Source organism: Opisthorchis viverrini (genome assembly GCF_000715545.1).
Source record: "Opisthorchis viverrini unplaced genomic scaffold opera_v5_133, whole genome shotgun sequence".
Classification (NCBI taxonomy): domain Eukaryota; kingdom Metazoa; phylum Platyhelminthes; class Trematoda; order Opisthorchiida; family Opisthorchiidae; genus Opisthorchis; species Opisthorchis viverrini.
In genome coordinates, this window is record NW_008751791.1 from 797,465 (window position 1) to 815,356 (window position 17,892).

A 17,892-nucleotide genomic window follows, 5' to 3' on the forward strand; every position below is an offset into this window, starting at 1 on the left:
TACAGTGCGGGCTGTTTTGTTGTATGGCTGTGAGACTTGGCCTATTCGAGCAGCGGACCTGAGGCGTCTTCAGGTGTTCGACAATCGTTGTCTCAGAACCATAGCTCGTGTGGGTTGGTGTCGTCGAATCCGTAATGAGGCAATTAGAAAGCGCGTTTTCGGTTGTGTAACGGGTACTTCTATTGAAGAATGTGTCCAACACCAGAAGCTGCGTTGGTTGGGACATGTGTTACGTATGCCGAACCATCGTTTGCCGAAGAGAGTACTGTTTTCTATGCTCAATTCAGAGTGGCGTAAACAGAGAGGTGGCCAACCCCTGGCTTGGCAGAGGAGTATGAAGGAGATCACGAAACGCTTGGGTGCTGTCGGTGCTACTCGCCTTCCAGGATGGGGACCGCGTGTCCCTCACTGCCTGGTTGGATACACTACAAGATATGGCTGCCAACCGATGTCAGTGGCGTCCTTGTTGTCAGTTTCTATCCAATCGCCTGAGACACTGATGTCATGCTGTCGATTTTTTTTAGTGAAAATAACTAGTTCATTGTTGTTCACCTATTTGTAAGGCTGCTCTCTTTTGGTTTCCTGGGAGTTTTAGCAAAAATTCATCTGATAGCAAGTCTGGGTGTCCAATATTCTTGGTAACCAAAAAATACCATAATTTCAATTCTCACCACAGAAAAATTCGGTGTAGCTTGCGATTAAGAATTAGATGACAGTTCAATGAATTAGACCAATCTTTCGAAAATTCGAAAAGTCTGGAGCGGGTGGACAAGATAGGAAATGAGCTAATGTTTTTCGTCTCTGGTCAAAAGGGTCCAGAAATATCACCAAAAACAGCAAGTTTTAAAAGTCCCCCAGAGTCTCATACCAATTTTCATGGAATACATTGATTCTTTGCATGAAAAATCCAGGAGAATAAATGCCTTGTGAAAGTAACACTTTCTTGACTACATGCGGCACTGATGGTTTAGGAAGATGGTCTGCATATTTTTTAATTTTATACTGCAAACTACAGCGAATGGCAGAACAAAACGGGCCATCTTTTTGAAACTTGTATTCAGTGCGTTTGAATTCACCTGACAATAGAAATTCCTGTGTTAGGTATATTTCCTCCTAAAGTAGTTATTTAAAAATCGTGCAGCACTTCAACTTCACAGGTAAAATTTCTGTTCCCACAGACATGCCAGGATGGAACTGGATAGTACCGGGTTTAGACTTACTCAGTGTAGTGTGCATTTCTTCAAGTCTGTGGAGCACAAACACTACTCTCTATCAAAACGGTCGAAAAATTATAACAAACATATCTGAGAATATCAGTTCTGGGAAAATACCACCTTTATTATCCGAGTATTTTAATATGTTTCTCAGGTTCACGAGCTGGAATCAAAAATAGGAATAGGACCGACTGATACGTTATAGCTGTCTAGCAAACTCCTCCATCTGAAAAGACAGACAGTCTTTCAAGAAACCGTACTCCAGACAGGAATTCAGAGGGTCCTTCAGGTACGCATCAACATTTGGAAGCCCGTCTAATTTACTTGTTCATTTGAATCACCCATCTTTATCCATAGTTATGCGCCTGCCTCCGTTAGGCACAGAATCGGGAACTATATAACAAACCTGTCACTGTGACATAAGAATGTGTACCTTGACCAGATGCTTGCTTATAGATGACAGTTATGAAAAGGATTTTGACTGATTCTAGGCAACCTCACCGAAAGGCATCCTGTGCTGATATAAGGTTGAAGCCCTATGCTAGATCTGTGCGGTACATGCTCGTTATACGAACTTGTGTAGGTATAGAATCTTGGTTCGAATATATTTATATCGTTTACGAGCAACTTACATAAGAGCCTCTACTTCCACAATATCCATTTCTCTTCTGTTGTGTATCCTCAACGTGCGCAGACCATTATGTAAGAATCAAGACTGACCAAAATGTGTGGTACAAAAATGCATCGAAATTTCGAAGTGAACTCTGGCTCAGGGTCCTGTCAGACACATGATCAAGGTATCCTGATATTGCATATTATCAGCAGTATATTCGTTGTATACGTACATTCGAAATTTTGAATATCGTCTTTAATGGAACAAGGGATAATCCTTGTGGTGTACCCTCGAGCGAAGAATAGCATTCATTGTTTATTTGGATCTCATAGTAAAACCAGCATCCCACTGAATGTTTACTTCAAGATAAAACACCAGTCGCGCGCGACAGAGATGTGAGAGAAAATCTACCCCAGTCCGCCAAAAGGTGAAAAATAACTCGATGGCCCCATGTAGTTCTAATCATCATACCGCTTGGTTTTGATGTGCTGTTCTCGAAACATTTTTCTCCCCCATGTTGCCGTCTGAGTGAACACGCACAAATGGGCGCGATCAATATCGCCTCTCGAAGTTTCATAGAGTGGTTACTCCTTTAGAACCTGTTTTTTAATTCAACGGTGAAAACACATGACATCACGTTTGAGAAAAACATCCAGCTCACAAAAGCTCGGGTTTGGTTAAGTTTTGCTACACGAATGGTTGAAAAGTGACACTGAGGAAAACAAACCAAGTGCTCAACATTGGTCATGGCTGTTTTTTTAGCATATGGCCACATTCACAGATTTTGAATGTCTCCATTATTCCCTGTACAAACAACTTTGATGCTGTAACTACAAAACTATTCGATGCACATGGCCTTTCAGCGCACAGTTCAAAGCTTTCAGATATTTTATCACTTAAGAATGCTACTTTCGAGCGGGCTCTGTGAATATGATTTCCTGTAAATCTTCACTGGATTAGCAGGGTATATGACAATGAACCTCAAGGTAGTATTGAATGCGTTAACTTTGTTGGTTTGGTGTCGAAATTAGAGCTTTTACCATTGATGATGTCCGAAAACTTCCTCTCCTTATGGTTGTGCAAATGAGTTATCGCAGAATAGTTGTAAGTATGCTTCATCATTCACAATGGGTTCTTAGGTCTTTGAGGTACTCCCTTTAAGTATCATGGTTGTGCGTGCACTGGGATACTGTCTGCGTGCCCACACCTAGACAGGAGGACGATTAAGGTCCCCAACCAAAGCCTCTGGCTCAGAAGCCCGACCGCAATGCAGCGGTGTCCGGCAGGAAATGCAAATGCATTGCCATTTCTACAGAACAAGTCGCAACATGTCCCACTTCCCAACCTGGGGGTCAGGAGACCGTGCTTGTCAGACCTCCAATCATTGAGCAACTTGATATGAAAGACTCTGAGTGTCGCCGGACAACCTACAGTATAGATAAATGGGTCCATATTGTATGCAGATCGTCACACCACGATAGGGACCGGTCTCTATGTATTCTTATTATCCCGCAAAGCTATCACTTCAAAAGTCTATTGACGGAGCAGTCGGTAGGTAATGTTTACTTCAGAAAGTTTTGATAAGAGGCTAAAATGTTCCTTTGAACTGATCAGTCCTGCCAGTACGACTTCTGGTTGTGTAACCAAAACGTCCAAGTTTTTAACTCGTCATTTCAGTTGCTGGCAGCTGCGCTGGTCGTACTCCAATTTAACGAATGCTGAAGCAAATCCTGAGGGATGATAGGGTGTGGACCCTAAAACCGACTGAGGAATCAGTAAACGTCATTGAATCTATTGGTTTTCGTACGTTATAGTCGTTCAAAGATCTATGCATTAGAAATGCGGTTGTCATTAAAAGAATGTGCATCTTATGAGTAATTCAAAGGTTTGCATTCGGGCACCATGCTTGCAGAAAATGCATGCAGAAACAGTCGAATAGTTGTCTTTTCTCGTTACACCTAAACCCAGAAACGTGACTTTGTGTTTGCACACCCCCTGTTGCTTCACACAGTTGTACATCAAGTTTTTTCCCTAGTCACTCGTATTACGCAACACAAATTCGCTAAACGAGTTTTTGCAAGCAGACTTTTTGAGTAGTACACAAGCATGTGGCATAATTCAAATGGCTCGCTATGAATGATCGGATTCAAGACTGAAACAACTGACCGATTCCTTCAAAGTGAAAATCGACCTGAAACACACGTCAGTGAGAATGATTTTGTCGGTTTATATAGATCGATTTCCGTTCGGTCACATGAGATTCAAGTAGGACTGACTTTACTTATTGTCTGAGTTTTTGTGTGTACATGCTGGTGAAATTTCATTTTTTCACCCCATTTCATTTTCCATTCCAGTGAGTTTACTGGAATAAATTTATATGCATTCATCACATTGAAAAACCAGTTTCCACACTACCTTCCTGATGGAAGTCCTGCAACTAGCTGACTTATCAGATGGCATGATTTCGGATGAATACGTACGGTAATTCTGTTCGTTTCTGAACACGGTTGCATTTTATGAACGACTTCGCTATTTGCAACACATAATTTAGCTGCTCAGGATGGAAACTATCACATTCAGTTGTGTTTATCATGGAATTCGCTATTGAAGTCGCAAATGAAACTTACTGCAGGAGTCCCATGGGAACAGATGAGGTGCACATTGTTGTTGTTTGCAGGCATGGGGTATCCAATATTTGTATTTGTCGTGAGCTAGAGTAGAATGAAATCCGCTCCCATTTTACAAACAAATGAATTTGTGATTTCCAGAAGATTGTTTAGGCAAAATTGAATTGGCTGTCTCCGCTATGGAAAACTAGCGTACGAAGCAAGTTTATAGTCCTCATTCTAGTTCACAGACAAATCAATCCCGTTACTCATAGTTTGCGTCTGTTCAAACGCAATAATTCTTGCTCATCCGGAGTACCAAGGCGGACTAGAGGTAACATACTCACCTAACATTTGAGGATCTCAAAACTCAAATCCTGGAATGGACAAGAGTCTGTAGTATGCACGTTGTGGAGGCACCGGGGGACCACGATCCACCACAGAGAATTCCTGTAGTTGGAAAGAAAAATTAAATATCATCAGCCTGGCCACTACTCAGGGTTGTACATCGCCTACGCCCACTTAGGCACCAAGTAAATGGCAGGTAATGTATATTGCAACATGCACAGCTAATGAACTTTATTCGGATTTTTCAATATTTTTCATGACGCAAAATACTACTCAAGAACGGTGCCGATGAACCCCAAAATCACGAAACCCGTCGTGGGTTTTGAACAGTTTCCAACAGGTCTGTAACCAGTGTGCTCCTTCAAGACTGTGTGTACTGTGACAACTCAAATGTCGCGCCAAATGAGACATCCATCTGGAAAACATTATAAACAAGATATTCAGCTGAAATTTAGTTGATTCTGCCGTTAAAACCAAATTAGTCTCCAAGTTACTGTGGCTCATTGGGGGGGGGGGCTTGCTCCTTGCTTGTTGCTAAAGTTGGTCGATCGTTAAATTTTTTCGTGAGCATCATCCGATTGGTTGGGAAACAGTCGAATAATGTTGTCTCAGAATATGAACCTTTCGGTTTACTTTAATTGCAGCAATGATTACATACGCTGAATAGAACGATTCTACAACTTTACACTTCGAAGGTTATTTTCAGCATCCATAAGCTCACACTCATGGCACTTCCAACTTTGGTCATCAACTGAGACGTATGACACAAAACAGGTCCAATATTGTTAGGGACTCGTCTAACAAATCAAAAACGGTTTGGTCGATCACTACGTTAGACGACAGCTCATGATGACTAGCAAGAAGGTGGTAAATACTGTTTTTGGGGGTGGAACTGTGTTCAATTTCAAACCTGAGTCTACGTATCGATAATGTGCAGTGAAACAGCTGATGATTAGCTTTTGACAACTTTTTTATTGATAGAGTCCACCTTGTGGTCATCCTTCCTCAAGAGTTTGCGCAAGCCGAATGTAGGAATTTCGTCCTTCTATCGGTTGAAAGAAAACCAGCTCATACCTTAGATTTCTTGCATCATTCAGGTTGCTGGTCAATTAGGAAGTGGATGTGTGTTGCGAATGTGCCATCGGTTTCATGTGGACTAGGGCACCAGCCGAAATCTGAAGAAAAACTATTTTGAGTTATGGCCATTAGCCCCCTGCAGCTTGCTGTTTCGTTCACGCTATTCACCACTAATATACCTGGCAGGTGTGCTGCAAGGAAGACTGTCTTCTGGGGCCGAACAACCGAGCAGCAACAGGGAAAAAACGCTAACGTCACCAGCCCAAAAGTACGGCTTGTTCACTACAACGACCTTGAATCGGTCGAATTAAAGGAACAAGCCTTTTGAGTCACCGTCCTGAAAGGCAATACTGGAAGCCTACTTCTCCAGGCAAAGGAAGCAGTTCACAAGCCCTGTGAAGATCGTCAAAGCACCTAAACCTCAGCACTGCAAGTAGTTGAAAAATATGGAACAGAGGTGTTCCGTTTACCAATTAACTCCAAAATTTAGTCTTTTTTGTTTTTGCTCTTATTTAGAATCTCTAAGAACTAGCAACAGCCACTGAACTGCCTGAAAGCAGTACCATGGTAAACCGCTTGCAATTAACTAAGTTAACCCAGAGCTGGGTGTTTTGTGCAAAGAGTAAATCAACAAGACGGATTTCTAACATTTTCTGTGAGCGCGTTTTATGTCACATCTGGTCCAATGCACTGTCCTGAACGTCAACTTAAAAAACATTACCTCAAACGTCTTAGTGTGGCTGCCATAAAAACGGTTACGTGTAGTGTCCTGTGGAGCCTGAAGAGATGGACAAGCATGTGATATAGATGTGAAACACATAAATCTCTCCCTATCGCAAACGAGAGCTTCGACTGGAATTCAAGTGAGCATTTGTGAGGACCAACCAAAGTATGCAACCAGGTGTATTTGTCGAAAGCCATGTAACCGTTATTATTTGGCTTTTACTCTGGCGATCTTCGAATGTGGAACTTCCATTAACAATGGAAGGAATTGGGACAGGAGACCACCTGATATTTGTATAACTCACTATGCACGTCCTAAACGGATAAACTTGAATTCGACAAATACACTAATTTGCGAATCAGTTGGCTTTCACGAGTGACTTAACTGAATCTCTCGTTTATGATATCTCCAACTGTATGTGCTGCACAAAGGCCTGCCCATATCTCAGTTGGCACGATATTCCAGATATCGCAGCATATTTTCCTAGACAAAACTGTTCGAAAGTCGCTGAAAGCTCTTCGTCAACTTGCGACCGCTTTCACCCTTCTTGGAGTTCATCAGGTTCGCACGGTCTCCGAGTTTCCATAATGTAAGTTGACCGCAAGGGTGGGTATTGCTGCGCTGCCCCTTAGTTCCTCAAAGCATCAATGGAACTGAGCTGAAAAGAGCTTCTTTTGTGAGTGATACCAGATCCCGCCTCTTTCCATTTACGGGCAAAGCAGTGAGTGCTCGCCACTGCTTTTTTCGGATGAAAAGGCTTGTTGAGGCTCATTGCATTGATTTGGGAGCGAAAGATCTTCTGTTTACTGTCATCCTTCCACCCAAACCCTAACAGTATATTTGCTGACCACGAGGTAGAAATAAAGCTATTTTGACTTATATGATCTTTTGACCTTTGTTGTTTTGATTCCCTTAAAACAAGTGTATGAAGAATCAGACGATTTCGCCAGATCTAGTCAGCCATAAAGTTTTTTATCGTTTATTTCACTTCCTTTACAGTCGTGTGTACTTCCCGGAAATCGCTGGCCTTGAATGCTGACAACTGTTCTGGTGTTTGCGTCGAATAGGACTTTGGAATTAGTCGATACATATGAACTCAGTCCACATGTCTAACATCAAGATTCAAGATTCGCGAAAACGGAAGCAAGAGATGTGTTCAGTGTTATCGACTGTATCACTCACGGACGAGCCCAGTGTACACAAGTCCACCGCTGAAGAAGAAGAAACGCCAACCGGTGAGAAACCTCGGCATCACTGGGGAAAACAGATTGAATTTCTCCTGTCCTGTGTGGGGTATTCTGTTGGATTGGGAAATATATGGCGGTTTCCGTACCTTTGTATGCAGAATGGGGGCGGTAAGTGTGATAAGCCTTTTCCAACACTGTAACTGTTGCATCGTCGAGATAGGAAATCAGATTGCGATACGCTTGTGTGCCCATTTTTGTTATTTCGAATGTAGTTGGTTAACCGTTGTGGCTACGGAACTTGGTGCTGTAATTTTTATCCATTCGTTCCAGAGGAGAAAACCGGTGCTGTCCGTCTTCTTAAGAGTATACGTTGCTTTTTATTGCCGTTTCTGAAAACTCTTCGACTGCAGCTCAATGGGCATCATTCCACGGAGAAGTAGCAGGCGGTCTTGTGTAACACCATCCAGTTAAATACAGGACAGTGGTCACAGTTGGAATGCCGAAGCGGAATCTACGGGCAACCCGATAGCAGATGTTAATGGCTTTGCTGCTGGGCATCAGCAGTGCAGCATAAGTCAGATACATCTGGAAAAGGTTGTTCAGTTCCGAGTGGGGCATAACGGGCCATTTCATAAGTTCACATTGGGAACAGCATGGCAACAAATCTGACGTCAGATCCCCAAGCGGAAAGCTTGTGCTTACACACATCAGCGATCTGTCATCTTGATCGAGCTAAATATCTTGAGGTCGTCATAAGAGCGAGACATCCATGGAATATGCCTACGTGAAAAGGAACCGGGTAATCAACATCGTCCATCCGGGGAAAAGGCCTCTGGTATACAAAGCTGGATGAAGCTAAGCAGGTAAAAAGACAGAAGGATAAAGCCTCTTGTTCAAACTTACGTTCAAGCTTACATTGGCTTGCTTTGCCGAGCTCTTCTAGGCATGGGTGATAGTAATTCCCCACAGAACAGCGCGGGATGTCTTCCATCCACACAGGCATGCAACCGTGCGCTAGCATCCTCAGTTTCTCAGTTTATTTAGTCCGATTGCCGCTCATTATGCGTTTCGTTGTTGGTCAGCTTCACGTGATCACCTGTCTTCTACCGTGCGTACCCTCGACTGTTGATTGTATGTATCGTAACAACCCGATTTTTAAAGAACTGGTGTCTTGGGGACCAGATGATCATGTGGAAATTAGTGTTATATACAGTGGTTACCAATTTTGTCCGTTTGTTACCAGGTCATAAGTCTCACTACTCCGGTCTAATTTTATACTTCGTCCAGCTTAGTGTTAGGGACTAGGTTATTGAATTTAGGTCCCACAAAATGTGCTGCTGGGTTGTCATCCGGAGGTTTAGTCAAGTGTCGGTCGGTTTTTCGAAATGCTACCAGTGGTGAGACCTCGATAACCTCGAACACTTTTAGATTTCGCTGAAGGCAATCAGGTTCAGAAGATCTACCTATGTATTGATTAGCAGCTGCTTTAGGTTAGACAGTGAGTGTTGGAAATTGGATACTGACTAGCTAAAGTCTTTTGCATCAGGTATATTAACAACGCGGTGTATGTCGCGATTTTTCGAGATCATATGAGGAAAGCTGGAAATCCCCAAGCTCTTCTGAAACGAACAATATCGTGGTTTCTGTTCAACGTTGAAAAACTGTAGCTGTAATCTCGCAAGATGGCTATCCAAGTATTAGTGAATTCTGTTGAATGTTTTTATGCTTATCCTCCCAAACTCCACGCTTTTTATGACCAGTTATGGTCTATTTCTGTCCCGAAAGTTCATATCACTATGAACGTCCACATTGACACACACCCTGGTAAAGTTCTGACGCAATACTTTTCACAGGATTATTTGAACTGCGCGGCTACAGTTCAGTTTGAAATCGTTCGTTTACTCTAGTGTTTTTCAATCACACACAGTTATTTGGTATTGAATGTCACTGGTAAACTCAAATCTGGACATTGTTTGTAAACAATGTGGCCGGCGACTGTTCCGACATATGCACTGTTGAACACAGGAACCTCTCTAAGTTCTACCATGATTGTTGGAAGACTGATGCGGATCATCATTTGGGAAAGCTTTTGAGTAGCACCATAATTTGGTATAGTTATAATAACAGTACCACCTTCTCCATTGAGCGATGTACAGGAGCAACTCAGGTTTTGGAATGAACCATCAGCCTAACCTTATAAGCCCGATTTACTGAAGAAGGTCGTTTGCAAAACAGGCATATTATACCTTTTTACGCACTCGGTAGTTGTGAGTGACATGAATTTTAAGATATCCAGAGTAATCTAAATGAAATCGTGCAAGTTGTTTGTGGGAAACTAAAAAGATTCCACTCTCCATTTACGATATTCCGACAAGGGTGCGACGCCTCAGTTCATGTCAGAAATGAAACTGTTGAGTCTTTCCCCTTTTTGAAGCATCTTCCGATAACACGGAGGAATCCCACTGCGCTAGGCTCACGGTAAGATTGTGTTCATTCTAAAGCCTTATTTCTAGGGTTACCTCAAAATGATTTTCCGTACGACGAACCTGCAGCTACTTTTTTCTACTGATAGGAGATGTTTTTAGATGTAACGAGCGCAGGCCAGATGAAATCCTTTGCCAGGCCTGTGCATGACCCCGTACAGTTAACACTCAAGCTTCACTGGTCATTCCCCAGGAAAGTGACCGTAATACCGCATTTTTACCACACTACCCACCTAACAAACGGTTTTGAGTGACATTGCCATCCTGGTAGCAAAACACTTGTTTAATGGTCGCTGACATCAGCTGTTAGTAGATCTGGGCAGACATTTATTTGGAATTCCGGGTTCTTGCTACTGACTATCCGTCTTCAACTGGCCGACGCATCCGGTTTTCTTTCACTTGGTTCATGTCTACGGAAATGTGCTAACAGCTGACACAATGCAGAATTTCGGCCTATCCCCTAACTTTGTTATAAATTGCGCTGCAAAACTTCTAAGGTTGTACAGGTAGTCGTTTGTCTGGCCCTTACTTCAAATGGAATCGAGCAAGTACTTTAACATGTTGCTGATAGATCGTCCATGGCTAGCTATCACAACTGACGGCAAACAAAATCACCAACCAATACACCCCAACCTTGAATTCGTTAATGGTATGTAGCCGTATGCATCGGTGGACAAGCATAACGACTAGCTGGAAATCCCAGTAGTCACGTATATATCAAACTCTAAGTTTGTGGAGACAGGACTGCTGAGCTTGCCAAAAAATCTAGTCTTAATTACACCACTAGCTTCAGTTCACTGCGTTAAAACGCTTAAATTGGCCCATATATAACAATGTGGAATTTTCGGGGCCTTAAGTTGTGATCACACATTGCGAGTGCATTGCTTTCATTTCTTATTTTGTTTGCATTTTCAGGTGCATTTCTAGTTCCTTACATTTTATACCTTATAATATGTGGAACTGCACTATTTTTCATGGAGACTGCTATTGGACAATCAACGGGCCTAAGTACGATCCGGATATTCAGTATGATTCCATTTTTCTCTGGTACGTGCCTAATGGATTTTATTAATTCGAATCCCAGTGCACATAGTTGTGATCTTATACTTCTCAGTTTGACTCATCTCGCAGTGAATTATGACGTTGCACCATTCATCTTCATTCATCAAATACTTAGTTTTTCCATTAGCTCAGATGTTATTCGTATTCCATTTGTTGATTGTACGGTACACACATCTAGCGCGGCACGTTTGACAAGAACTTCCGAATAGTTCCTTGACCGAAGGCTACTCACAGCAAACTGCACATGCCGTCTCATCATGTCTGGGCCAGCCGATCGCCAGTGATTAGTCCGGGTCTGCTTGTCCATACTCTGGTCCATAATGGCACTAAAGATATGTAACTTCAAATTACCCTACTGTCGAACCAAGTGTAAGCTACTACTTTTTTACAGGTGTCCAAAGTCCCTTCAACGTCATCAGCCTTACCACAAACACATGAGATGCCTTCACCTCCGAACATCCACTTAGGCAGTCTGGGAAAAGATCAGCAGCACGAAAATCATGGAGATGGTCCAAAGGTCATATCTTACCGAGTTTACATCTAGGCAGGTCACAGCATCTTCATTCTTCAGTTCACATCAAATCTGGACTCTTCGGAGTATCATGGCTCTCATCACGCCAAAGATAAGCTTGTCGTGATACCGAATGCTTCATACACTCTTCTCGACAGTCTGTAGTGAACTACAATAATTTGCATTACTGCTAACAGTTCAGCAGTTAAGTATGTGACTGTTCTGCGAATGACCCCTGACCATATGGCTCATAGAAGCCTAGTCCAGCAATGATTCTGAAACATCAATGATCGATAACCCGGGAAGACCCAAATCCTATGACTAGAGATGTCAAGTATCTCAGACGCATATCTTAACATTTGCTGTTATCCCAAATTTTATTCTAATTGATGACAGAATAATGACTAAAAAATAAGAGAATTAAATCTGGTCTTTTCCACAGTCCTTTCTGACACATTAATACCACAGCTTATTCAAATTTCTTGGCAGTAAAGTCTTTTCACCTTGTAGTTTAATTTTTGGATTGTAAGAAACGCCTCCAATGACTCCGGTCCTGCGGAATGACCTTGTCTTTGTCATCTGCGCACTGCGTATCAACAACGCCTGCACTTGCAAATACCTAAGCATTAGGGTTCCTGGTACCCTCCTCTGACCACTACAATAGCTCGTCGATTGAAAAACCAAACAAATAAGGAAAAAGGAGACATTCGTTTTTGGCGCCACAGCTTGTATGGATGCTGCTCGAGAGCTCCCTGAAAACGTACGCGAAAACAAGAAAAGAATGCTTGGTGTTCACATATTCCAGACTGTGACGCACAAGCTAACTTTTACATGAAAAGGAGGTTGAAGATGAAGGGTGAAAAGTGCATTCTTAACACCGAGGCACGCCAATTACTATAAACTTTCTCCCACGGCTAGTGCTGGGTGAGTATATAGCGAACGTAACCCACTCCTTGCAACAGTCTTACCTAATTGTGCCAGTTGATTTCTCGTATAATCGAGGTGTGATTGGGAAGTGTGACACTTAGGGTGTGAAACTGATATCCTGTGATGCGGGCAGTTCTAGGAAAATTCTGCCCATTCTCCCTAAATGAAAATAAACAGGAATCGTGCTGATCAGCAATACCGAATTAACCCCCGAACAAGGATGATGATAGATCAGTGGCACTTGAGAGCGATAATGAAGCTGAATACTTCTCAGTTTATTGACGGCCACAATTCTACCTCCAGAATTCTGTTGCTGATGGAGAAGCGGCATAAACACTAGAAGATGACCAGATGAAGTGCCGTTCAGAGTTTTACTGTTTGGGTTCTAGATAAGCCAGATGTTCTTGGTGCTGATTGTCTCACCCGCTAAAGATTTCCAGGTCTCCGACGAGTTATTTTGAATAACTTTCGAATAATCCCAGAGTTTTCACCATCTCATGTTCACCGACCCTTTGAGAGTACCAGGATTCTCTTCCAGAGAAATATTCTCATTTATCGTCCTGTATTCTTGTGACCTGTATTTCACTCCCAACCAACTGAAATTCTTTAAAGGATGAGTCAGCTCTGATGTTTTGATGTGGTATTCTGCACTGCACAACAAAGCCGCTCCAGCAGACATACTGAAATTGCATCTTAGCGTGTGAATTAGATGGGATGGACTGTTAAAAGTGCAGTATCAAAAGTATTAAGAGCGAATAACCAAGAGCATTTGTTTGAAACGTTCCACTTCAGTTTGGTCATCAGGGCACTGGACTGGACTAGATATACTACCCTAATAAATGGCCACACGCATCGCATAGCTTTAGCCATAGTGCGCTTTACCTATGCGCGAAAAAAACATTACACTTGAATAGATAAGCGTAAGAATCCTGTCTAAAGCTTCCGGCAGAGATTGCGCTACTTTTATGACTAGCCTGGTAGGGTTACCGAAGAACGCTCTCGGTCCACTGAAAATTGTTCTGCTTGCAGATGGATTTTTTAGTCCTTATTCAGATTAATCCAGCCTCAACGATCAAAACGTATTTGAATCTGCTTCTTGTTTCGCTGTACACAGAATAACGACCAGCAAGAATTCTCCCTTTATGTTCATTTTTATCAGGTCTCGGATGGTGCATGGTATTTGCCTCTGGAATCCTGTCCATTTATTACAATATAATAGTGGCCTATACAATATACTACATTGGAATGTCGTTCAACTGGGTCTTGCCTTGGAGTCATTGCAACAATCCGTGGAATACGCCTCAATGTTTCTCCTTTAGTGGGAACGATGTGAGTGAATGAGAATTTGCTAGCTGAGGTTATGTCATTAAGGAAACTATGCAGGAAAGCCTCACCGACCAAAAACAAGGATAATAATTGAGGAATTTTAGCAGGCACAAAGATCCGTCTATGATTCACTGAGTCCGGGACTGCAGACATGTGAAAGTTTTTATAAAACTCCCAGGTGGAATCAAGATGAGAAAGCTAACGGTTACTGGAAATTTTTACGGTGTGAAAATGCGGAGTCACTTCGAATAACCTGTCAGCGTTACAATTTCACACTAGTATTGGTGAAGAGTAGATATTAGTCATATGAATAGTGAGGGTGAGAAACTTGGAACTCCGACTAAAAACCAGTGCAGAGACCCTGGGAGCGCAATTTGCTGGTTTCCACTGAGGTCAAGGCAAAACTTGAAAAGATGACTCATACCTCAGCTCCCGGTAAATGGTTTTCACTTCTAACATCATCTGCCCCAGTTCATGATGAAGCTTACGACTTTATACTTTATGCCCCATACGTACGCGAGTAGACATCAGCCACATTCTTGCCATTGGCCCCCGTTTGCTGAAATGCTAATGCGCATTGGAAATCATTCTGATCATACGGTTTTCGGATGGATTTCTTAAAATCAGTATTTCCGCTTTTGATCGTTTGAAAGCAAACTTCAGCTTTATGTAAGGTCGAGTCTAAATCGGCTCTTCAATCTTGTCCACCTTTCTAGAACACAACAGCAAACTAGTTGCCTTTAACAAACAGCCAGCCTCCCTCAATGCAACTTGGCTTGATTGAGAATAGGTTTGTTCAATGAAATCCTGCCAACATAATGATTTCCTAGTTTATTTTAGTCCCATAAGCTGTCAACAGCCTAAAAATATGGCTTAAAATGGTCTGTTCAGGTAACATTTTAGGTGAAGAGCTGCGTTATCTTAACATCCTTCACTGAGAGGATTGCTATTCAGGCCGTTTTACAGAATTTCGCCATCAAAAAACCTTCCAATGTTTCGTGTTTTGCAAAGAAGAAACATTCTCCTGAATTGCCATTCAGATAAGAATTTAGCTGGACACAGTCCTTACAAAGGACAGTCAATGTGATATGCAAAGTAGCCCATTTATTATGAACATTTGAGCCTTTCTGGGGCTTTTAAGGTCCAATTCAGAACTGCCACCAACTTTGACCTCCTCCGAGACTATCTGTTTGCCAGTTGTGATGGATCCTCAAAAGTAATCCACTGAAATCTTGAAGAAAGGAATTGTAAACAGAAATCCTGGTCCTGTTACGATTATCCTTTTTTGTACATTGCAGACAAACAACCAAAGTCTCATCGGATTGTCTACGGGTATGAGACGTACTGCCGCCGAAGAATTCTGGAGGTAAGCCCAGATGCAGTGTTTTACTGAATGCGTTTATTATGCGTTAGAATGTCTTTCTCGACAAGCGCATTACAACAAGTTTTTCAAACTGTTTCAGTGTACTTTTTTCAAGCTCATCCTTTTAACAGACCAGATGGCTCAACGTGTATCTTAAAGACACCCGCATAAGGCTCGTGAGAACGTTAAACGAGTGGTCATTGGGGGACGCTCAGATTACGCCTGAGTAGGTATCTTTAGACCAATTTGAAAAAAATAAACTCGAGTATGGTGGAATAAAACTCTAGCACTTTAACCATCGTAGTCTTCGGATATAAACCTATTTTGACCGAACAACTGTTGCCTCGTCCGTTCGCACAAGACCGGAACGAAATCGTCACTGCATGAATGAGCCAGTATAGTCAGTCATGCTGAATCCACCCGTGTGAACGACGATTCCCGTTAGATTGCGAACATGCGGCCATTCTCTCGAGGCTCCACATTTGTATGTAGACGGTACTGTTTTTGGATATCAGACGATGGCGCTGAAACGTCACCTAACCCATCTGCGCAGTCGACACATTTAAGCAGGAAGGTCTCAGTTAGCATGTTCTAACATGGTAGGCACAGCGAGCATGTGGAGGTCAGCAGCTTGACCAGAATAATCAGTCTTCCATAGGACAATAACGGTAGGTTCACACTGGCGATAACCGTTTTGAGGGCAGTTGTGGCGCGATAACGATCAGAGATGCTACGACTCCACCTATATATACCACGAGAACATAGCAATCTGCAGATTAGCAAAAATGGAGGTTAAAACAGTTATGAACAAACGAGTAGGTTTTTGTGGTGTTTCGGTGGATCTGGTCAGGTGGGAAATAATGTAAGGATAATAATAATGGGAAATAATGTAATAGTGCAACTTACTCGCACTTAAAATTGGCCTTAGCGCGTGCCATCCGACCAACCAAGTCAAGCTGAACATCTGAAGCGACAATGCTAAAGGAAATACTGCAGAACTTCCGTTTATTCACGAAGAACTGACTGAATCGATAACTGCTTGACATTTTTGGGCTTCTCCCATTTGTTCATACATCCTTTTACCTAACCTGAGTTCGTTAGATTCTGGAACGACAAAAGCTTTGCTAGAAAGTAAGTGATCGTAAGACGTAAATGAAGATGTCATCATCGACAGCATGACATCAGTGTTCAACACCGATGCTTCACTGCCGTACAACCGTGACTTATTTGAAAGATTTATTATAAAGAAAAGAATAAAGGTGGATGGGGAAGGGACTTAGTGCTAGCTTAACACAATCATTCCGAGGTGCCTAAACCTCCAGACATTCACTCAGGCAATCTAGATAGAAACTGACAACAAGGACGCCACTGACATCGGTTGGCAGCCATATCTTGTAGTGTCTCCAACCAGGCACAGTAAGAATCACTAGGTCGCCATCCTGGAAGGCGAGTAGCACGGACAGCACCCAAACGTTTGATGATCTCCTTCATACTCCTCTGCCAAGTCAAGGGTTAGCCACCTCTCTGTTTACGCCACTCTGAATTGAGCATGGAAAACAGTACTCTCTTCGGCAAACGATGGTTCGGCATACGCAACAGAGTAAGAGCAGCTTGTTGTCCTGCTTGCTTCAGAGTTCGGACATTGAACGCGGCCAGATAGACTGGGTGTTGAGGCTTGAGGACTCCAAATCTATGAGGAAGAGTCATCTCAAGTAGAATTTGGTCATAAGTCTGCAATAAAAAGTTTCACCATAATGCTACTTCGACTTTGAAAATTAGGAGATACGATCAAACGCTTGATATGTCTGCCCTTGTAGAACGACGGCATGTCCATATGATGTATGCACTGTGCATACTTTTCGACGGTCTGCCAAAATAACCGTTGCTTTTCATCCGAAGACCCATGGGGTGGCAACACGGAGTACAACCAGTTTCAAGCATAGGGAATACTATGGGATCTTCGCTCCTTCCAGTCTGGAGCCCACATAGTTTTTCTAGTTCTTTCTCTAACGCTTGAATGGTAACCCTACGGGACAAGAAACAAGTCTTAGCGGTGAACACGATCACAACCATTAGTTGCGCTCCCAAGCTACTTTGCGTACCGGATTGTTTAGTTATAGGTTTGCAAACCTCATCGGATTAATAACTCTGAGATCGTCTTGTTCAAAAGTCAAGAGTCAAAAAGTTCGAAGATGTGGAAGCTTCTTTATTGGGCACTTTGCTAAAGAAAATCAGGCTTTTTGCTGGAAGTTCTCATTCTTCTCATCCCATTTAGCTGTCCACTCTTAATTTCACTTGTTGTTTGCATGCCACCACTGACTGCCAATAGACGTAGACGATGCATCTGTCTCCCCTGGTGTGCAAGACGCCGCTCATTAGAACGACAGAACAGTGCACAAATACTCTAAACTAACCGACCACAACACGACTTTGAATCTTTGAACTGAGTAA

The 17,892-nt window shown here is 42.5% G+C and overlaps 2 protein-coding genes across 2 annotated transcripts in view; one reads left to right on the forward strand and one right to left on the reverse strand.

Annotated features, from left to right (window-relative positions):
* Positions 1-17,892, forward strand: part of T265_06497 (hypothetical protein) — a gene marked incomplete at both ends in the record, with an annotated part of 46,762 nt that overhangs the window by 12,583 nt on the left and 16,287 nt on the right. The window contains 4 exons of the mRNA XM_009171771.1: positions 7,582-7,937; positions 11,168-11,299; positions 13,912-14,081; positions 15,377-15,444. Of these exons, the coding sequence (XP_009170035.1) occupies positions 7,673-7,937; positions 11,168-11,299; positions 13,912-14,081; positions 15,377-15,444 (635 nt within the window). The remainder of the gene's footprint in view (positions 1-7,581; positions 7,938-11,167; positions 11,300-13,911; positions 14,082-15,376; positions 15,445-17,892) is intronic.
* On the reverse strand, positions 12,282-16,932 carry T265_06496 (hypothetical protein; the record flags this gene model as incomplete). Its single annotated transcript, XM_009171770.1, has 3 exons — positions 12,282-12,577; positions 15,244-15,302; positions 16,772-16,932. 3 exons carry the CDS (start codon positions 16,930-16,932, stop codon positions 12,282-12,284), a joined length of 516 nt encoding a protein of 171 aa, XP_009170034.1.